General features: G+C 45.5%; 1 protein-coding gene across 1 annotated transcript in view; it reads right to left on the bottom strand.

Moving 5' to 3' along the window:
* Positions 1 to 24,485, bottom strand: part of LOC129811460 (lysophospholipid acyltransferase 2-like) — an 89,313-nt gene that overhangs the window by 12,229 nt on the left and 52,599 nt on the right. The window contains exons 3-6 of the mRNA XM_055862785.1: positions 14,016 to 14,093; positions 4,030 to 4,125; positions 2,713 to 2,768; positions 627 to 681 (exon numbers count right to left, since the gene is read on the bottom strand). Of these exons, the coding sequence (XP_055718760.1) occupies positions 627 to 681; positions 2,713 to 2,768; positions 4,030 to 4,125; positions 14,016 to 14,093 (285 nt within the window). The remainder of the gene's footprint in view (positions 1 to 626; positions 682 to 2,712; positions 2,769 to 4,029; positions 4,126 to 14,015; positions 14,094 to 24,485) is intronic.

Genomic DNA, 24,485 nt, shown 5'->3' with positions numbered 1-24,485 from the left:
TGGCGCGCCACTCGGTCACTGCCAGCTTCTTCCTGACTACCCTGGTCACATGACACGGGATATACGTGCGGTTGCCATGCAACCGCTGGGAACCCTTTGGAGCAGGATACAAACTCCTTCACAGCCTCTTTCACAGACTGTGGGAGGAACACTGGGGTGGTTAAGTCATAATAAATCGCTCTCATTGTTGTTGATACCAGGAACATTCTGTTCTCAGTAATTTAATGGGAAGAAAATGGAATAGTATAAGAATCCTCCAGAGGCAATCATTTCCATCCTCTCGTCCTCTTTAGAAGCAATTGTCCAGTTGGGGCCTACATTTTACAGGGTACCTACATGATCTTTCTTTGTGTTCATATCGTTATCAAATCGCAGTAGAAAAAATATATATACATGTTTGACACAATGGGAAAGACAGACAGGGAAGGAGATTGAGAGAGAACCAAAAAAAGAGGGGAACAGAAGAAATGTCACTGAACAACAGAAACTATACACGTGACATGAGTACTAGCTAGCGGCTACCATGGAGGCTTTCCCAGTGACCACGTCACACAGTAATACCTTTAGTATGGCAGTAGAACTGTCTAGTCCAGCTGGGAGAATAAAAACATACCTGGGTCACATACCTTACAGCTAGGCATCTCTGACTGGGGGTCAGCTGCTCCTCCTTCCTCGCCAAACCTATGGGAACACAGAGTCTGGTCACATGACTATATACAACCCATCCCCACCCCCTCCCCTAAATACATTCAACTCCTAATACATTATGCAACAACCTGGGACTGGCATGAGCGCATGCAGATATCCAGAGTAAGTAAGAAGTGTGTGCATTTAAATTCAAAGAAAAATGTGCCGGGAAAAAACACCTTCCTAATATTGAGTTGACGCCATCTACCTCAGTCAGAGCTGCTTGCGGTAGTGAGAGACAAAGGCAGTGGAAGAGATGGGAGTAATACTCTGTTTACTAGACTGTCATTCAGCTGATAACCAGATTCAACTCCTTATCAACCTCCAATGCGCCGAACGCACAGCCACAGTAAATCATGCCGACCACACAGCTGCACACACCGAAAGTTTAGCCTACAGTTTAGTCAACATGTCATAGCATAATGAGGTTACACCATAATAGGCTATGCTTCCAGTACTTGTCCACTTCATAAGATACAGAAAAGCAGCCATAAACTCTTCCTTTTCATATGAATGCTGTAGACCGGAACAAACATACTATTCAACAGCAATAACTGACTCTTTCCCAGTGGCCCCAAGGGCTGTGTGGCCTAATGGCCAGTCAAAACAGAGGTCAAAGGCCATCCCTGTGGTGATAGGCAGGGTCAGGGGTCGTGGGTGACCGACCCAGTGATAATGAAGCCCGGAGTCAGCGGAGGACAGGGAGAAGGAGGGGCTTATTACATAACCTCATTACCATGCTAATTAAACACTGTTTACCATGTGTGGGGCAGCATGGGAATTCCAGCAAACATTAAAGGGATATATTTCTCTCCAAAATATAACAGACGTTTCAAGACCTCAAAAGAGGTCAAATGTGGAGATGACTTCACACGACATATGTTGTGTAAGATCTGGCCAATCCCAAATGAATGGGAAAATGGGCACTGTCTAATTTCATCATTTTAAATGTTACTTATATCCTTCCATTTTACTTGGGTGTACACTTTTTCCAGTGATTACACTTTGGTCACGTAATACATGACATTATTCCCTCTACAGAAGTACATGTAGCTCTTAATGTGACATCCCAACTAATCCCTTAATTAGTTACTGTGGCCTTTTGACTGCTTCTGGACATCTAACAACAGCTATGTCATCCCAATTCACCGCGCACACCCAAACACACACACACGTTGTACTGCACTGCTGAGGGAGCTTACAAGTAAGCATTTCGCTGCACCGTTTATACCTGCTATAAACTGTGTATGTGACAAATAAACAGGGATTTGATTTGACACACACAGTATCTGACATTATGGATGATTTGGTGTAGGGGAAAGGAAAAGGCTTAGAGGAACTCGGGCGAGGGAGGGACAGAACATTTCTCGTTACATACACGTGTTTACAATGCCACCCCTGCCGCCTCAACTGACTCCACTGTCAAAATACCTCACCATACAAGCACTGAAGCATCAATTACTGTATTATGCAATCTGTCGACAGAGATATTTATTGAGACCACTAGTTGAAATGGTATACGTTGCTTGTTTTTCAATTCAAAAGGAATAAAACCAGATGAACCGGATATAAAGGGGGACTATATGTTGTCTGCAAGGTGCCAAATGCATCAATCAAAAGTATGTATAAAGCCCTTTACATCAGCAGATGTCACAAAGTACTTATACAGAAACCCCGCCTAAAACACGTACGGAAACTTGCCTACGAAAAAGGCCTAGCAGCTGAAACCAATAATACAATTTGATGTTCATATCCCCTCTGATGTCGTGTTTCTGTTTTTGCTAAAAAGGGGACCGCAGATCTCTCACTATGCATAGAACATGGCAGAGTTCCTGACTTCCCATGCTAGTTGTAGCTTTAGCTGGCTGGAAAAGAGGAAATTGAGAGCAGTTCATAAAACCACTGTTATTGTCTCCCTCTCTGTTGCTGTTTTCAGGCAACTGTCATGACAGCCTTATTAATGATGTGTTCCATCACCATGATGACTGAGTTCCTTAGCTATAGAGACACACACAGGTGTCTCACCGTCATGTATCTCAAACGCAAGGCTGGTGATCTTCTGAGTGATGACCATCATTGGCCTATAGGAGAGAACACAGGAGAAGAGGGGAAAGTAACCAATCACATCAACTTATATCATCCCTGACTGCTTCTGCTCACCCACACTGTAGCTAACTTCTTCTCATTACATAATATATTAACATCCCATCAGGGATATATTATTCATTACTGGGTGGTTCGAGCCCTGAAAGCTGATTGGCTGACAGCCGTGTTATATCAGTATACCACAGGTATGACAAAACATTTATTTTTACTGCTCTAATTACATTGGTAACCAGTTTATAATAGCAATAAGGTACCACTGAGGTTTGGGGTATATGGCCAATATACAACAGCTAAGGGATGTGTCCAGCCACTCCATGTTGCGTTGTGCATAAGAACAGCCCTTAGCCGTGGTATTGGCCATAAACCACACCCCCTCGGGCCTTATTGCTTAATTGACCATCATTCAGTGAAAGCACTGGGAGCACTACCGTAGCTGACATACATAACCATATCCTGGTAATGGAAAACGTTCTTCTTGCTGCTATCAGCAACATCTGTTAAGTCGGTGTATGCTTTTCTATACGCACTGAAGACAACATGACAGTGTCAGGCACGTAATACCATATGACAGGAGAACTGTGGGTTGAAATCTTAAAGACTATCCTTATTAAATGGGAGTATTCATTAGCTGTAGGTTGAACAGAAATTCAGTTGTTCAAAATGATACAACACCCCAGTTTAAAGTAGGTAGCAGGTTAAAGTAGGTAGCAGGTTAAAGTAGGTAGCAGGTTAAAGCTGGTAGCAGGTTAAAGTAGGTAGGAGATTACTATATTGCATGGAATAGATTGTGCCCTGACCGTCTAACCAAGGGAGAAAGCACAAAAGAGCCTATTAGGTATGACTTGATGATAATCAAAGAGGCAAAGAGGGAGGTCTGCACTTGTGATGCTGTGGCTCTCCTAGTGGGGTTGCTTAGCAACTGGCCACCCCCTGCCCTAGCACACGTGTTTGGTTGTCTGGTTCACCAGCAACCCTGGAGGAGGTGGAACTGAAGTCTTGATCAATGCACCCCAATGTACATTACAGTTAAGTGCATTGTAGTTGCTGGACTTATGTATTTACTCCACAGCTGGTTAATGTGGTACTAACAATGTTTGGATAGTCATAGTGCAGGGGCATTTGACTCCAATTCTCGAGGACTGCCATGTCTGCTGGAATTCTCCGCTCCCTTCTCCCTGATTGATTCATACATGCAAATTAATGTCATTGATAGTCAACACAACACCCAGAAGTTACCCGGTGAAGTCTGCAGAGTACATGCCGTAGTCGAACACGTAAACCCGGGTGATCTGGCAGAAACTGAGGTAGCCCAGAGCCACTATGAAGCACAACCTGTAGAGAGAGAGAGAGAGGAGAGACAAGGTCAGTCACTTTCCAATGTCTATACTAGCATATATTCCCAATATATTATTTCATACTAGGTAGTGCGACGACCCTCCCACTCTGTCTGCCGAAGTCTTTCTCTTTGCTCTCGTTTTCCTTAATAGGATGTCGGTGGGCGGAGCCAGGAGGGTCATCAGCGAAATGGGACACACCTGGGCTCGGTTGTGTCCCAGGATAAATGCACCTCTTCCCCAATCATTGAGGAGACTCTCTCCATGCAGACACAGATTTTGGTTGTGGAATTTTTGTGGCTGTTTTTAGTTGTTTGCGTCGGCACCTTTCAACACCCCTCATTATCACATTTATGCGCAACCACTCACTTACACTACTGATTACCGACTACACACACCATTGTTAGTTATATTTAGTTTACTTTAGTTAAATAAATATATTTTGTTATTCAACTTTGTCTCATTTTTTGTTACGCACTTTGAGCCGGTTTGTGACAGTAGTATGTTAGTGCAGATTTACATCAGAACAGAGTCCGGTAGTCACTGGTCATTTTTTAGATTATCCACACTAGCCATCTATCACGTTGAACGCATCCAAGACATTGGGACACACAAAAAGTATGTGAACCCTTTGGAATTACCTGGATTCCTGCATAAACTGGTCATCAGATCAAATCGTCATCTAAGTCACAACAATAGACAGTGTGCTTAAACTAATAACACACAAATTATTGTATTTTTGTCTATATCATTTAAACATTCACAGTATAGGTTGGAAAAAGTATGTGAACCCCTAGGCTAAATTACTTTTCCAAAAGCTCATTTGAGTCAGCTAACCTGGAGTCCAATCAATGAGATGAGACTGAAGATGTTGGTTAGAGCTGCCTTGCCCTATTAAAAAAAAAAAATCAAAGTCTGAGTTTGCTATTCACAAGAAGCATTGCCTGATGTGAACCATGCCTCGAACAAAAGATATCTCAGAAGACCTAAGATTAATTGCTGACTTGCATAAAGCTGGAAAGGGTTACAAAAGTATCTCTAAAAGCCTTGATGTTCATCAGTCCACGGTAAGACAAATTGTCTGTAAATGGAGAAAGTTCAGCACTGTTGCTACTCTCCCTAAGAGTGGCCGCCCTGCAAAGATGACTGTAAGAGCACAGTGCAGAATGCTCAATGAGGTTAAGAAGAATCCTAGAGAGTCAGCTAAAGACTTACAGAAATCTCTGGAACATGCTAACATCTCTGACGAGTCTACAATACGTAAAACACTAAACAAGAATGGTGTTCGTGGGAGGACACCACGGAAGAAGCCACTGCTGTCCAATAAAACAATTGCTGCAAGTCTGAAGTTCGCAAAAGAGCACCTGGATGTTCCAAAATATTCTGTGGACAGATTAAACTACAGTTGAGTTGTTTGGAAGGAACACACAACACTATGTGTGGAGAACAAAAAGGCACAGCACACCAACATCAAAACCTCATCCCAACTGTAAAGTATGGAGCGTCATGGTTTGGGGCTGCTTTGCTGCCTCAAGGCCTGGACAGCTTGCTATTGTCGACAGAAAAATGAATTCCCAAGTTTATCAAGACATTTTGCAGGATAATGCTTGGCTATCTGTCTGCCAATTGAAGCTCAGAAGTTGGGTGATGCAACAGGACAACAACCAAAAACAGAAGTAAAATCAACAACAGAATGACTTCAACAGAAGAAAATACGCCGTCTGGAGTGACCCAGTCAGAGTCCTGACCTCAACCTGATTGAGATACTGTGGCATGACCTTGAGAGCAGTTCACACCAGATATCCTAAGAATATTACTGAACTGAAACAGTTTTGTAAAGACGAATGTTCCAATATTCCTCCTGACCGCTGTGCAGGTCTGATCTGCAACTACAGAAAACGTTTGGTTGAGGTTATTGCTGCCAAAGGTGGGTCAACCAGTTATTAAATCCAAGGGTTCCCATTAATTTCCACCCTGCACTGTGAATGTTTACACAGTGTGTTCAATAGACATGAAAATGTATAACTGTGTGTGTGTTAGTTTAAGAAAACTGTGTCTATTGTTGTGACCTAGATGAAGATCAGATCAAATTTTATGACCAATTGATGCCGAAATCAAGGTATTTCCAAAGGGTTCACATACTTTTTCTTGCCACTATGTGGAGTGAATGAGTACTGAGAGCTGCTGGTACAAAGCAGACGCTGATTCAGCTAGCTGTAGCATCCATCTTGTTCTCCTCAACGGAAGGGATCATGGGCATTATAAAGACTCAGCTAGCTGTAGCATCCATCTTGTTCTCCTCAACGGAAGGGATCTTGGACATCATAAAGACTCAGCTAGCTGTAGCATCCATCTTGTTCTCCTCAACGGAAGGGATCTTGGACATCATAAAGACTCAGCTAGCTGTAGCATCCATCTTGTTCTCCTCAACGGAAGGGATCTTGGACATCATAAAGACTCAGCTAGCTGTAGCATCCATCTTGTTCTCCTCAACGGAAGGGATCTTGGACATCAGAAAGGCAGTCAGGCAAATCAACTAGTCTTTGTTGGAGATGAGGAAGAACGCTGGTGGTTTGTTTGCATCTTAGATTCAGTAAGATGGTCATCCATGGTTACATGGCCATGGCGCTATGGAATAGGATCAAGCCTAAGTGTCTATATGAATTGAATGCATTTCATGATGAAGGGCAATGGTGGCCGAAACGTCAAGCTTTTTTAACTTTGCTTAAATATTACAATGAGTTTTTAAATGTTGAGCGAGCATTACGCCTTTTGCTTCTCCCTTATGAAAACCAGACTGCCATTGTGCTTGAGATAAGCACTAAATCAGGACTAGTTTAAAATCAACCAGCTACGCCAAGTCAAATGCAGTGCTTCCATGCAAAGTATGTAATGTAGATAAGAAATCAGAATATGTGATCTATTAGTGGAACTTTTTATTTATTTATCGCAATGTTTCAGATCGACCAAATGGAAACAATGAGCTGAAAGGGGTTACAAACATTTGCTGAGAAATAGAAACAAATCCCACAGGACAGCAAACAGCTGCGTACACGTGTGTGTTTGTGTGTGTGGGCCTACAGTCTACCCCAAAGGTTAGAAATATATTGAGATTCCAAACAAGGCTCATGGTTATTGGTATTAGAAGAGGGGGAGGGGCAAGACAGGCAGTGGGCACAATGGGCATCTCAGTGCTGTGTGCCCACACTTGGCAAGGCAGCCTGGTGAGAGGGTGGCAGGCAGCCTGGTCTGAACAGTGGACACTTATGTATTTCCTTGCATGGGAGAGTGAGGTTGAGGATACTACCATTGTCCTCACAGAAGTCTGAATCCTCCCTTAATATCAAAGGCAGTCAGTCGGAAACACCCCCAGATGACATTAAAGGCATTCTACTGTCACTCCCTAAATAAGCCCTCAGACAGGCAGACATGACTAACACCTGAAACTGATATCACCATTAAGCATCCTTTACGGTCCTATCCAACCATTTCCTGTTCTGACAAAACTATAAATCATATGTCAATTTCTATTTTCAGTAGCCCTACTTTTATAATTCATGGGATGTTATATTATTGACACAGTAGCAGCAGTATTACACTAACAGGAAATGAGCAACATGTAGCAGGGGCGGCATGTAGCCTAGCTATTAGAGGTGGGCCAGTAACCGAAAGGTTGGTGGATCAAATCACCGAGCTGACAAGCTAAAACTCAGTCGCTCTGTCCCTGAACAAGGCAGTTAACCCACTGTTCCTAAACCGTCATTGTAAATAACAATGTGTTAACGGACTTGCCTAGTTAAATAAAAGGTAAAAAAATATGGAGCAGTGTATTTACAGTAGGCCCATACGGGACACTCTCTTCCTGATGTAATTTGCAGTAACTGAAGCGTGGGTCTAAAGTAGACTGCCTCCCCACTGAGGGACGGCCTCAGATGGGTCAACTTGACGACTTAACCCCCTGGGAGGCCCAGATAAGCGGCAAGATAATGAAATGCACTAGAGGTGAATAAATACAGGAATTCTGACTACACTCACATAAGCACATAGTGGCATTAATGAGTTTGAATGAGAATCACAAGCTCTCATCTGTCAGGCTGCCAACATCTGCCCACATATGTGACCACTATGCCATATCAGTGACCACTATGCCATATCAGTGACCACTATGCCATATCAGTGACCACTATGCCATATCAGTGACCACTATGCCATATCAGTGACCACTATGCCATATCTGTGACCACTATGCCACTCTATGCCATATCTGTGACCACTATGCCACTCTATGCCATATCTGTGACCACTATGCCACTCTATGCCATATCTGTGACCACTATGCCACTCTATACCATATGTGACCACTATGCCACTCTATACCATATGTGACCACTATGCCACTCTATACCATATGTGACCACTATGCCACTCTATACCATATGTGACCACTATGCCACTCTATACCATATGTGACCACTATGCCACTCTATACCATATGTGACCACTATGCCACTCTATGCCATATCAGTGACCACTATGCCATATCTGTGACCACTATGCCACTCTATGCCATATCTGTGACCACTATGCCACTCTATGCCATATCTGTGACCACTATGCCACTCTATGCCATATCTGTGACCACTATGCCACTCTATGCCATATCTGTGACCACTATGCCACTCTATGCCATATCTGTGACCACTATGCCACTCTATGCCATATCTGTGACCACTATGCCACTCTATGCCATATCTGTGACCACTATGCCACTCTATACCATATGTGACCACTATGCCACTCTATACCATATGTGACCACTATGCCACTCTATACCATATGTGACCACTATGCCACTCTATACCATATGTGACCACTATGCCACTCTATACCATATGTGACCACTATGCCACTCTATACCATATGTGACCACTATGCCACTCTATACCATATGTGACCACTATGCCACTCTATACCATATGTGACCACTATGCCACTCTATACCATATGTGACCACTATGCCACTCTATACCATATGTGACCACTATGCCACTCTATACCATATGTGACCACTATGCCACTCTATACCATATGTGACCACTATGCCACTCTATACCATATGTGACCACTTTGCCACTCTATACCATATGTGACCACTTTGCCACTCTATACCATATGTGACCACTATGCCACTCTATACCATATGTGACCACTATGCCACTCTATACCATATGTGACCACTATGCCACTCTATACCATATGTGACCACTATGCCACTCTATACCATATGTGACCACTATGCCACTCTATACCATATGTGACCACTATGCCACTCTATACCATATGTGACCACTATGCCACTCTATACCATGTGTGACCACTATGCCACTCTATACCATGTGTGACCACTATGCCACTCTATACCATATGTGACCACTATGCCACTCTATGCCATATGTGACCACTATGCCACTCTATGCCATATCTGTGACCACTATGCCACTCTATGCCATATCTGTGACCACTATGCCACTCTATGCCATATCTGTGACCACTATGCCACTCTATGCCATATCTGTGACCACTATGCCACTCTATGCCATATCTGTGACCACTATGCCACTCTATGCCATATCTGTGACCACTATGCCATATCTGTGACCACATGCTACTCTATGCATTCATCTCTCTCTGCATGAGAGCGTAAACAATATTTGATGCTTGACACTCCTCACACACACACACACACATAAAACTATACCAACTAAAATGACCCTGAATGACATGAACAAACACGCAGACCAGAGCACACGCGCAGTCACACACATGTAAATTCGTACACGCATCCTGGATTAAAAAAATACATCTGCTCAAAAAAGTGGTTCTTTAAACAAAACTCTGGTCTGAATCGTCCTACACGGCGACACATGGGACTGGGTATCGGAGACGGTGACTGATTGAATGTGTCAGCTGAGGACGGTGTGACCCCTCCTCACGTCACAACTCAATCATACCGACAGCTAGCCTGGGTGGGACCTTTTAACCATCGACAGTGGAGTTAGAGTTTGTGTTGAGGTATATTGTTTGTTACATATTTGGTGTAAGATTGTATGGCCAGGTGGGGTATTAAGGATGGGTGTTTTGTGGTCAGATTTGGGATAGTGTTAAGGTTGTCATGGGAACTGTCACTGCATTATCAGTGCTGTGCTCAGGTTTAGTCCGTTTATGGTTAGGCTAATGGAGGATACCATTGCGTGTTTAGGTTTGATGTATTAAGGGTCAGCGTTATCATATTAGCATTCAGGTTTATTGTTAAGTTTCAGGTCCAAGGGGGAATGCAGGACTCCTTGCCAGCCCAGCTCAGCATTAAACATCACCAGGTCAGATGGAAGTAAATCAATGCTGAATCAATGGGCTTACTTCATTCCAGCAGCTCCAAGATGGGGGTTTCTAAAGACTATTGGGCTTATTTAGCATTTACTGTATTAGCCTACGTCTAGGCCCATGTACTTCAAACGATCATCACTGACTACAAAAACTCCACCCTATCTGCAATGACCATTCCACTCCCATTATCCCTGTTTGTGTTGCTCTCCTGAGGAACATTTGTAAGACCAGAGTCATAGTCAAGTTTCCATTCGACGCATCCAACTACAGAACCAGCCAACTGTCCACTCGGTCACGTGGCAGACACATCTCGGAGGTGACGGTTTTATTAGTACCATTTCAACCGGCGGGAAACAAAAAGCCAACCCGTTACTCGTGTTTCCAGCCAATGAGCTGGCAGCGAACCTCGGCACAAAGCACTTAGCATTCCCGAGCAGTGTGGTACCTTGCCTGGACCTCCGCCGCCTCCCGATGCCCCAACCCACGATTAATCACGCCTCATAACCCCTCCAATTATCCTAATATAATAGGACAGAAATCAGGGCAATTTGCTGCAGAGTGCATAATATACCCATGTGTGGGAAAATGTGCCCTTTTCTGTTGCCTGCCTGCCAGGCAGCAGGTAGGTTGGTTATGTAATTTCTTTCACAGGCCTTGCCACACAAAGGGACGGTGGTTCAGGCTTCAATAGCAACATGGTATGAATAACACAGCCTTTCATGTGAGCACTCTTTATCACCGTGTCCTTCACTCGCTTTGTCACCTCTCCCTCACTTATACTCCCTCTATTGTCAGGTTCTCCATTTCAAAGTCTCTGTTATCTGAATGGAGGTTTGAATCACTAGCTCTCCAGACTTTCTGCATTCTACAATGTTTCGAGTTATAGACTTAAAGCATTATCAGCAAAACAGTTTTTGGGATTCATTAAATACATGTCAATCCTCAGCTAAAAATAAATGCAAAGTACATTCACACAAACGGTATGCCACCTCCCCTTCCACAAGTCAGTGTGTTATAACTGACTGCCTGCTAACTGCGCTAGTCCAGTATTTCTCAAGTGTGTTGTGGATAGAAATGATGTCGTCTCATCCATCAAGCAGGTGGCGCTATTTGCACTGCAGGCAGAGAGAGCGGAGGACAACATCTCTAGAACATTCCCCGACCTTTCTCCAGGCACATTCAACAGGTGAATGAACAGACAAGTTGAACATTACCCAAGAGAAAATAGGTCTGCTGTCGCAACAGTAACTGAATGACAAGTCTATGTGTGTAGCCTAGCACTAAACAGAGTGTGTGTGAATAACAATACCCACATGCAGTCGACTTCTTCCTTCACCAAAACAGTCATTAACACCATGGCATTTCTATCAAATTTCATTGGTCACATACTTAGTAGATGTTATTGCGGGTGTAGTGAAATGCTTGTTAAACAATGGCCATAACAATAGGAGAGATTTGATATTGTAAATAATGCAGTCTATTCTCTCTACATACTTTATTAGAAAAACTGTAACCTTGTCTATCCTCCTTGTCTTTCCTCTCACCCCATCTTTAGCTAATTCCAATTTTGCCCATCTCTTTTAGTCAACCAGACTTTGCGTTACCACTCCTTTCAGCCCTGAAGCAAACACTTAAGATGTTGATGAGAAAGATGGAGAGAAATGCCAGGAAGGGTGCATCACTTCTTGCCAGGCTTCGTTCCCTAGACTCGACTTGAGTGGGTTGAGTCACTGACGTTCTCTATTTATGTCTTTTTTATTTATTTAACTAGGCAAGTCAGTTAAGAACAAAGTCTTATTTACAATGACGGCCTACAGGGGAACAGTGGGTTAACTACCTTGCCAGCGCGGGGATTCGATCTCGCAACCTTTCGGTTACTGGCCCAACGCTCTAACCACTAGACTACCTGCCGCCCCTTCATTCATCTTCCTGCCCGGTCTAGCTCCCCCTCAGGCTTGTGTGGTTGGGGAGATCTTCATAGGCTATACTCAGGGTAGGGGCACTCTGGGTATACTCAGCCTTGTCTCAGGGTAGTAAGTTGGCCATGTACTCTTGATATCCCTCTGGCGGTGTGGGAGCTGTGCTTTTGCAAAGTGAGTGGGGTTATATCCTGCCTGGTTGGTTGGCCCTATCCCAGGGTATTGTCGGACGGGGCCAATGTCCCTCAACCCCCCCCCCCAGCTAAAAATGTTCTCCGGCACGGTGTTCATTTTTGAGAAAAATCATTATCATTTCATTCACATAGAGTGAAAGTGGTTATGGGGAGTAAATGGCTCAGTGGAGACCACCTAAGTAGGGCAGACTTCAAGCTGAAAATGTAGAGCTTGTCTCCGATTTCTGTGTATGACCTCAGCCATAGTAATCAAGCAGTAGTGACACATGAAACTGTACACATACGGAAAGCTGTTCACGGACCTCTAAAAATACCTGTTATGGTAATGACGTGCTAAGTCAATTCAAAAGTTTTTGTGGGTTCTAATAGACAAAAGCATCTGCAAGCTCAGCACCCACGTGACCAAGTTAAAGCTCAACCCACTCCCAAAAGGTTGAGTAAGGCAAATGCTGAGGCTGAACTTCACAACCAGGCCCTGTTTTGAGGTGTGGTCCAATCAATCTCAGCTCAGCTTGGATGACCGCCACATTCCTCAGCTTCCTAGTACCTCACAGCAACACTGACTTGGAACACCAGGAAATTAAAAAGGAAGCAAATGTTTCCATGAAAAACACCTCAGTTGCTGTTAAATTGAGGGCTTTGTTTTGAAATGTCACCTCTGAATACGATTAAAGTGGACAGTTACCGAGTGCACAATTACTGAGCATATTACGATTAGGGCCCTCCTCTATTATACTGTTGCGGTCATCGTGATGGATATTGAAGCTGGGGTATTTTTAAAACATTCCCTTAGGAAAGAGCTTTCACTTCTTTCCACACCTGACCTCACAGCCTTGTCCCTCAGTAAAAATAACCCCAGAAGCTGGCTGAATGGCTCAGACTGTTTGGAGGGAGGGGTGGGGGCATGGACACAGATGGGCGCCTGAGGGGTAGTGTCATCACCATCAGGAGTCTAGGCTCTTCAGCGCCAACAGAAGAACGCTCTGCAACCTGAACTAAAACAATCATGGTGAACCAAGGCCAGTCTCCTCCTTCATATATATTGATATTACACTTCATCAAAATCCAATGTTAAAGATTAATTGCAACAACTGGGCACAAGGCCAAGTCATTCCTGTTGCTGGGTAAAACATCCTGGAACACCACTCTAAAAAGGCCAATAACCTTCAAAATACAGTTCAATTCATCAGCCTTGTGACAAGATGGACTACGTCAGTATAGAGTGTTAATGATTTGTCTTCTGGAAGCAATGCTTTATGCAAAGCCACAACGTCATGTGTTGGCATCACGTGTTCACTGGAGACTTGATTCAGACAATCTTGGACTTGTTACTACAGCATGCTGCCAGTGAATGAGCACTTTATTTCACATTAAATAGAAACATGACTCACTTGTGCATGTGTTCCAGCCCAGCGAACATCATGATACTGTAGGTCAGGCCACTCTGGACAAGGAAATGTAAGGCGTACCTGTTGAGAAAAAGAAACGACAAGGGGTCAGAACTTAATTCACCACTGTCTCTCCTTTTCTCAGACACCACCACTGTCTCTCCTTTTCTCAGACACCACCACTGTCTCTCCTTTTCTCAGACACCACCACCGTCTCTCCTTTTCTCAGACACCACCACCGTCTCTCCTTTTCTCAGACACCACCACCGTCTCTCCTTTTCTCAGACACCACCACCGTCTCTCCTTTTCTCAGACACCACCACCGTCTCTCCTTTTCTCAGACACCACCACCGTCTCTCCTTTTCTCAGACACCACCACCGTCTCTCCTTTTCTCAGACACCACCACCGTCTCTCCTTTTCTCAGACACCACCACCGTCTCTCCTTTTCTCAGACACCACCACCGTCTCTCCTTTTCTCAGACACCACCACCGTCTCTCCTTTTCTCAGACACCACCACCGTCTCTCCTTTTCTCAGACACCACCACCGTCTCTCCTTTTCTCAGACACCACCACCGTCTCTCCTTTTCTCAGACACCACCACCGTCTCTCCTTTTCTCAGACACCACCACCGTCTCTCCTTTTCTCAGACACCACCACCGTCTCTCCTTTTCTCAGACACCACCACCGTCTCTCCTTTTCTCAGACACCACCACCGTCTCTCCTTTTCTCAGACACCACCACCGTCTCTCCTTTTCTCAGACACCACCACCGTCTCTCCTTTTCTCAGACACCACCACCGTCTCTCCTTTTCTCAGACACCACCACCGTCTCTCCTTTTCTCAGACACCACCACCGTCTCTCCTTTTCTCAGACACCACCACCGTCTCTCCTTTTCTCAGACACCACCACCGTCTCTCCTTTTCTCAGACACCACCACCGTCTCTCCTTTTCTCAGACACCACCACCGTCTCTCCTTTTCTCAGACACCACCACCGTCTCTCCTTTTCTCAGACACCACCACCGTCTCTCCTTTTCTCAGACACCACCACCGTCTCTCCTTTTCTCAGACACCACCACCGTCTCTCCTTTTCTCAGACACCACCACCGTCTCTCCTTTTCTCAGACACCACCACCGTCTCTCCTTTTCTCAGACACCACCACCCTCTCTCCTTTTCTCAGACACCACCACCCTCTCCTTTTCTCAGACACCACCACCCTCTCCTTTTCTCAGACACCACCACCCTCTCCTTTTCTCAGACACCACCACCCTCTCCTTTTTCAGACACCACCACCCTCTCCTTTTTCAGACACCACCACCCTCTCCTTTTTCAGACACCACCACCCTCTCCTTTTTCAGACACCACCACCCTCTCCTTTTTCAGACACCACCACCCTCTCCTTTTTCAGACACCACCACCCTCTCCTTTTTCAGACACCACCACCCTCTCCTTTTTCAGACACCACCACCCTCTCCTTTTTCAGACACCACCACCCTCTCCTTTTTCAGACACCACCACCCTCTCCTTTTTCAGACACCACCACCCTCTCCTTTTTCAGACACCACCACCCTCTCCTTTTTCAGACACCACCACCCTCTCCTTTTTCAGACACCACCACCCTCTCCTTTTTCAGACACCACCACCCTCTCCTTTTTCAGACACCACCACCCTCTCCTTTTTCAGACACCACCACCCTCTCCTTTTTCAGACACCACCACCCTCTCCTTTTTCAGACACCACCACCCTCTCCTTTTTCAGACACCACCACCCTCTCCTTTTTCAGACACCACCACCCTCTCCTTTTTCAGACACCACCACCCTCTCCTTTTTCAGACACCACCACCCTCTCCTTTTTCAGACACCACCACCCTCTCCTTTTTCAGACACCACCACCCTCTCCTTTTTCAGACACCACCACCCTCTCCTTTTTCAGACACCACCACCCTCTCCTTTTTCAGACACCACCACCCTCTCCTTTTTCAGACACCACCACCCTCTCCTTTTTCAGACACCACCACCCTCTCCTTTTTCAGACACCACCACCCTCTCCTTTTTCAGACACCACCACCCTCTCCTTTTTCAGACACCACCACCCTCTCCTTTTTCAGACACCACCACCCTCTCCTTTTTCAGACACCACCACCCTCTCCTTTTTCAGACACCACCACCCTCTCCTTTTTCAGACACCACCACCCTCTCCTTTTTCAGACACCACCACCCTCTCCTTTTTCAGACACCACCACCCTCTCCTTTTTCAGACACCACCACCCTCTCCTTTTTCAGACACCACCACCCTCTCCTTTTTCAGACACCACCACCCTCTCCTTTTTCAGACACCACCACCCTCTCCTTTTTCAGACACCACCACCCTCTCCTTTTTCAGACACCACCACCCTCTCCTTTTTCAGACACCACCACCCTCTCCTTTTTCAGACACCACCACCCTCTCCTTTTTCAGACACCACCACCCTCTCCTTTTTCAGACACCACCACCCTCTCCTTTTTCAGACACCACCACCCTCTCCTTTTTCAGACACCACCACCCTCTCCTTTTTCAGACACCACCACCCTCTCCTTTTTCAGACACCACCACCCTCTCCTTTTTCAGACACCACCACCCTCTCCTTTTTCAGACACCACCACCCTCTCCTTTTTCAGACACCACCACCCTCTCCTTTTTCAGACACCACCACCCTCTCCTTTTTCAGACACCACCACCCTCTCCTTTTTCAGACACCACCACCCTCTCCTTTTTCAGACACCACCACCCTCTCCTTTTTCAGACACCACCACCCTCTCCTTTTTCAGACACCACCACCCTCTCCTTTTTCAGACACTACCTCTCTCTCCTTTTTCAGACACTACCTCTCCCCCTTCCCTTTTCATTCCATATTGAGGAAAAACACATTTCTGAAGGTGGCAAATACATCTCTAGTGACATGGAGAGGCAACGTACAGAGTGTTGGCATGAATCCAGGCAGAACAGCACTCCGGGACAGTTTCTCACCAGAACTAGGACCATACATGAATAAGAAAGTTTAGCGTGACTACGACTATAGATAGTGGACAGTTACTCCTTAGACAGGTTGGTTGTTTAGCAACAAAAGCAATGCATGCGCAACTATGGGGCAAAACCGACGTGGCTTAGATTGTTGACAACATGTAAACTATATTTAGTCTCCAATGTTCATTGAAAACATGAATACATTAGCACAATGAGCACTTGTCTCAAATACATCGTTAGATGTATGTTAGCTAGAACATTTGAGCCATATTAGCATAGACATGACAGTCAAAACAAGATGCAGTTTCAAGATAAAACTTTCTGAAATTAGCCACCTACGATTCCCCACATGGCAGCTTCTTGCCATTGTATCCTGCGCTGCTAGCCATCTGGCCATCACAACAGACTTCTGCCCCATTGTATCCATCGCTGCTAGCCATCTGGCCATCACAACAGGCTTCTGCCATCACAACAGGCTTCTGCGGTCTTCTGGTCAGGCTTCGGAGACGGGCACATCGCGCTCCACTCCCTAGCATACTACTCGCCAATGTCCAGTCTCTTGACAACAAGGTTGACGAAATCCGAGCAAGGGTAACATTCCAGAGAGACATCAAAGACTGTAACGTTCTTTGCTTCACGGAAACATGGCTCACTCGAGAGACGCTAACGGAGTCGGTGCAGCAAGCTGGTTTCTTCACGCATCGCGCCGACAGAAACAAACATCTTACTGGTAAGATGAGGGGCGGGGGTGTATGCCTTATGATTAGCGAGACGTGGTGTGATCATAACATACAGGAACTCAAGTCATTCTGTTCACCTGATTTAGAATTCCTCACAATCAAATGTCGACCGCATTATCTACCAAGGGAATTCTCTTTGATTATAATCACAGCCGTATATATTCCCCCCCAAGCAGACACATCGATGGCCCTGAACGAACTTTATCTGACTATGTAAAATGGAAACCACACACCCTGAGTCTGCATTCATCGTAGCTGGGGATTTTAACAAGGCTAATCTGAAAACAAAACTCCCTAAATTCTATCAGCATATCGATTGTGCTACCAGGGCTGGTAAAACCTTGGATCATTGTTATACTAACTTCCGCGACGCATATAAGGCCCTCCCCCGCCCTCCTTTCGGAAAAGCTGACCACGACTCCATTTTGTTGCTTCCAGCCTACAAAAAGAAACTAAAACAGGAAGCTCCCGCGCTCAGGTCTGTTCAACGCTGGTCCGACCAATATGATTCCACGCTTCAAGACTGCTTCGATCACGTGGATTGGGATATGTTCCGCATTGCGTCCAACAACATTGACGACAACAACATTGACGAATACGCTGATTCGGTGAGCGAGTTCATTAGAAAGTGCATTGACGATGTCGTACCCACAGCAACGATTAAAACATTCCCAAACCAGAAACCGTGGATTGATGGCAGCATTCGCGTGAAACTAAAAGCGCGAACCACTGCTTTTAACCAGGACAAGGTGACCGGAAACATGACCGAATACAAACAGTGTAGCTATGGTCTCCGCAAGGCAATCAAACAGCTAAGTGCCAGTATAGAGACAAAGTAGAGTCGCAATTCAACAGCTCAGACACAAGAGGTATGTGGCAGGGTCTACAGTCAATCACGGATTACAAAAAGAAAACCAGCCACGTCGCAGACAAGGATGTCTTGCTCCCAGACAGACTAAATAACTTTTTTGCTCGTTTTGAGGACAATACAGTGCCACTGACACGGCCCGCTACCAAAACCTGCGGGCTCTCCTTCACTGCAGCCGAGGTGAGTAAAACATTTAAACGTGTTAACCCTCGCAAGGCTGCAGGCCCAGACGGCATTCCCAGCCGCGTCCTCAAAGCATGCCTGCGCAGCTGGCTGGTGTGTTTAAGGACATATTCAATCAATCCTTATCCCAGTCTGCTGTTCCCACATGCTTCAAGAGGGCCACCATTGTTCCTGTTCCCAAGAAAGCTAAGGTAACTGAGCTAAACGACTACCGCCCCGTAGCACTCACTTCCGTCATCATGAAGTGCTTTGAGAGACTAGTCAAGGACCATATCACCTCCACCCTACCGGACACCCTAGACCCACTCCAATTTGGTTACCGACCCAATAGGTCCACAGACGACGCAATCGCAACCACACTGCCCTAACCCATCTGGACAAGAGGAATACCTATGTGAGAATGCTGTTCATCGACTACAGCTCAGCATTTAACACCATAGTACACTCCAACCTCGTCATCAAGCTCGAGACCCTGGGTCTCGACCCCGCCCTGTGCAACTGGGTCCTGGACTTGACGGGCCGCCCCCAGGTGGTGAGGGAAAGTAACATCTCCACCCGCTGATCCTCAACACCGGGGCCCCACAAGGGTGCGTTCTGAGCCCTCTCGTGTAGTCCCTGTTCACCCACGACTGCATGGCCATGCACGCCTCCAACTCAATCATCAAGTTTGCGGACGACACTACAGTGGTAGGCTTGATTACCAACAACGACGAGACGGCCTACAGGGAGGAGGTGAGGGCCCTCGGAGTGTGGTGTCAGGAAAATAACCTCACACTCAACGTCAACAAAACAAAGGAGATGATTGTGGACTTCAGGAAACAGCAGAGGGAGCACCCCCCTATCCACATCGACGGGTCAGTAGTGGAGAAGGTGGAAAGTTAAGTTCCTCGGTGTACACATCACGGACAAACTGAATTGGTCCACCCACACAGACAGCGTTGTGAAGAAGGCGCAGCAGCGCCTCTTCAACCTCAGGAGGCTGAAGAAATTCGGCTTGTCACCAAAAGCACTCACAAACTTCTACAGATGCACAATCGAGAGCATCCTGTCGGGCTGTATCACCGTCTGGTACGGCAACTGCTCCGCCCACAACCGTAAGGCCCTCCAGAGGGCAGTGAGGTCTGCACAACACATCACCGGGGGCAAACTACCTGCCCTCCAAGACACCTACACCACTCGATGTCACAGGAAGGCCATAAAGATCATCAAGGACAACAACCACACTGCCTGTTCACCCTGCTATCAACCAGAAGGCGAGGTCAGTACAGGTGCATCAAAGCAGGGCGCGAGAGACTGAAAAACAGCTTCTATCTCAAGGCCATTAGACTTAAACAGCCAACACTAACAGTTAATGGCCGCTGCCAACATACTGACTCAACTCCAGCCACTTTAATAATGGGAATTGATGGAAATGTAAAAATGCATCACTAGCCACTTTAAACAATGCCACTTAATATAATGTTTACATACCCTACATTACTCATCTCATATGTATATGTATATACTGTACTCTATATCATCTACTGCATCTTGCCATCTTTATGTAATACATGTATCACTAGCCACTTTATGTTTATATACCCTACATTACTCATCTCATATGTATATACTGTACTCTATACCATCTACTGCATCTTGCCTATGCCATTCTGTACCATCACTCATTCATATATCTTTATGTACATATTCTTTATACCTTTACACTTGTGTGTATAAGGTAGTAGTTGTGGAATTGTTAGGTTAGATTACTCGTTGGGTATTACTGCATTGTCGGAACTAGAAGCACAAGCATTTCGCTACACTCACATTAACATCTGCTAACCATGTGTAGTAACAAATAACATTTTATTTGATTATTTCGCTGCTAGCCATCTGGCCATCACAACAGACTTCTGCCCCATTGAAGCATTGTTTTCATGACGTTATCAGCTAACCAGTCTATATCCGCAGCCCTGAGATCTCTGTACCATGTTATGTCTCCATCTCTGAGGACTGACTGACTCTGTGGGCTCTCAGACACATCATCATCATCATCATCATCATCACCACCGACAGACCAACACGTTCCCGAAGGTGAGATGACACAATGTGTTAGTGTGTTACCAACACAACAGCAGGGGGCACCTCCAAAACTATCATGGGGACTGTCAATTTATCCAAGGTGTACCGATAGCACCAACTACCATATATACACACTGTAGTATGGATGGTGAGGTCACATGGGCATTTAAGAGGGCTGGTAGTCCCAAAGAAAGATGGAGTACATTTTGATCTCCTGTGGTGGTTATCACTATAATACACAGGCCTGTTCATATGATAGTGTTGGCTTCTCTGGTATTCTGTCAACATGTCAGCCAGGAGTGGTGCAGGACAAAGGAAGGCCCTAAGGGCTGAATCTTGGGTCTGATATAGCCCCATGATGAACGCATGATAACCACACAGCTAGAGGATGGGATTCCAAAAGGGCCTTTTTCTCCCCTCTATTCTACGGACTGGTGGATGATCTGAGGGCAGATAACTAAGTGAAACCATGCTGTACTCAAGGACATGTCTACTTTGTTTCTGTCTCTAGGCTCCAACTAGCCTACAGCTATCCTCAGTCCCTTCTGCAACACTGGAGATGTACTTCACCTAAGCAACTCCAACTCTCCAGAAAGATATGGGAAAAAAGAGGGTATAATGCGATGGACAAATATATCTACAGTAGGGATGCACGATATAGCGGTAAGCATATCGGAATCGGACGATATTAGTTAAAAATGCCAACATCGACTCGATGTCTAGTTTAACGCCGATGTGCAAAACCTATGTCAAAGCTGACGTGCATACCTGTATAAGGTAGGTAGATGACGTAATGACGCCACGCGATATATAACGCTACACGTGCAACACAGCATTCCTAACCTAGACCACAATGTCTGCTGTGTGGATCGAACAGTCATTTAAAAGAGTAAGAGATTTTCAGCGAGACAACTCAAAGGCGCCAAAATAATGAATTCCATTGCCCTTGACCATTCTCTGTCGTGGGTGATGTTGGCTTTCGCCAACTGGTGGAGCACCAGTGCACACTACCAAGTAGGCGCTATTTTTCAGATGTTGCCCTACTGGAGTTACACAGTAATAGCGTCACTGCTAAAAAAAAATATTTAAATGTAAACACTATGTTACTGCTATTAGCTTCACGACTGATATTTGGACCAGCGATATCAGCCCCATGAGCATGCTGAGACTGACAGCACAGTGGGTGAACGAGGATTTCATACTGAAGTCGTATTGCATGTTCATGAATGTGCTGGTTGTCATACCGCTGATGCCATTTGAGAACATTAACACACTAGCTAGCTCCATTCAAACATCTGACTGGAGAAATAAGCTCATCAACTGCGCCTGCAGCAGACGTGATACCCTCTGTCATGGCATTAAAACGCCTGCTCAACAAAGCAAGTCGGATGCATTCTCTTTACTGTGTCGGCACCATGCTCGATGCTATGTACAAGGACGTCTACGTCGATGCAGACAAGAAACAGGGTTTATGTGAAATGTTACAGACACAGCTGGACAAGATGGAAACGGACACAGTGACAGTGCGCACCGAGGAAGAGAGGCCACGGACAGACCGAGCTGAAACTTCACTGAAACTACACGTGTGATGAAATCCTGGTTGAGAATGAAACAGCACAGCAAGTAAGTGAAAGAAATAGGTTTTGATTAAGTTTTCCTGGTAATGGGGACATATGTGAATGCCCCAAACAAATATTTTTGGTCTGTGTGTAACTTTTATTTAACTAGGCAAGTCAGTTAAGAACAAATTCTTATTTACAATGACGGCCTACCCCGGCCAAACTCGGACGACACTGAGCCAATTGTGCGCAGCCCTATGGGACTCCCAATCACGGCCAGATGTGATACAGCCTCGATTCGAACCAGGGACTGTAACCTCGCCTCTTGAACTGAGATGCAGTGCCTTAAACCACTGCGTCCATGTGTGTGTTAACTACTTAACTTAAGCATTCTAGTACAGTTAACAGTTATCGGTATCGTTTATTTTGGCAAGGAAAATATCGGTATCAGCTAAAAATGTCATATCGGTGCATCACTAATCCACAGTACACAGCAGCATGATGGAGGACAAATATCAAAATACACTCAGCAAAAAAAGAAACGTTCCTTTTTCAGGACCCTGTCTTTCAAAGAAACACCGTTTCCTATGCTTGTTCAATGACCCATAAACAATTAATGAACATGCACTTGTGGAACGGTCGTTAAGACACTAACAGCGTACAGACGGTAGGCAATTAAGGTCACAGTTATGGAAAGTTACATCACACCTGCTGGACAGGTACAGTATGGCAACAACAACTGCCCGAGTTACACCAGGAACGCACAATCCCTCCATCAGTGCTCAGACTGTCCGCAATAGGCTGAGAGGGACTGAGTGAAGGCTTGTAGGCCTGTTGTAAGGCAGGTTCTCACCAGCAACAACGTCGCCTATGGGCACAAACCCACCGTCGCTGGACCAGACAGGACTGGCAAAAAGTGCTTTTCACTGACGAGTCCCGGGTGTGTCTCACCAGGGGTGATGGTCGGATTCGCGTAAATCGTTGAAGGAATGAGCGTTACACCGAGGCCTGTACTCTAGAATGGGATCGATTTGGAGGTGGAGGGTCCGTCATGGTCTGGGGCGATGTGTCACAGCATCATCGGACAGATCTTGTTGTCATTGCAGGCAATGTCAACGCTGTGGGTTACATAGAAGACATACTCCTCCTATCTCATGTGGTACCCTTCCTGCAGGCTCATTCTGACATGACAATCCCACCAGCCATACTGCTCGTTCTGTGCATTATTTCCTGCAAGACAGGAATGTCAGTGTTCTGCCATGCCCAGCAAAGAGCCTGGATCTCAATCCTGTTGAGCATATCTGGAACCTGTTGGATCAGAGGGTGAGGGCTAGGACCATTCCCCCCAGAATTGTCCAGGAACTTGCAGGTGCCTTAGTGGAAGAGTGGGGTAACATATCACAGCAAGAACTGGCAAATCTGGTGCAGTCCATGAGGAGGAGATGCACTGCAGTACTTAATGCAGCTGGTGGCCACACCAGATACGAACTGTTACTTTTGACCCCCCCCCTCCACTTTCTTCAGTGGAATTATTCAATTTGTTAGTCACATGTCTGTGGAACTTGTTCAGTTTGTCTCAGATGTTGAATCTTATGTTCATACAAATATTTACACGTTAAGTTTGCTGAAAATAAACGCAGTTGACAGTGAGAGGATGTTTATTTTTTCGCTGAGTTTATATCTACAGTACACAGTATGACGGTGACAACGATCCAAATACAGTACCAGTCAAAAGTTGACACCTACTCATTCAAGTACATTGTATACTAATAGTGAAGACATCAAAACTATGAAATAACACATTCGGAATCATGTAGTGACCAAAAGAAAGTGTTGAATCAAAATATATTTTACATTTCAGATTCTTCAAAGTAGCCACCACTCTTGACATTCTCTCAACTAGCTTCACCTAGAATGCTTTTCCAACAGTATGCTGTGGTAGCCATGCTGGTTAAGTGTGCCTTGAATTCTAAATAAATCAGTGTCACCAGCAAAGCATCCCCCCCCCCCCCCCCCCCCACCCCCCCCACCCCCCGCATTGACTGACCATGTATTAA

Source organism: Salvelinus fontinalis, chromosome 15 (assembly GCF_029448725.1).
Source record: "Salvelinus fontinalis isolate EN_2023a chromosome 15, ASM2944872v1, whole genome shotgun sequence".
Classification (NCBI taxonomy): domain Eukaryota; kingdom Metazoa; phylum Chordata; class Actinopteri; order Salmoniformes; family Salmonidae; genus Salvelinus; species Salvelinus fontinalis.
The sequence above is the reverse complement of the archived record's forward strand: the minus strand, read 5'-3'. Positions and strand labels throughout refer to the sequence as shown.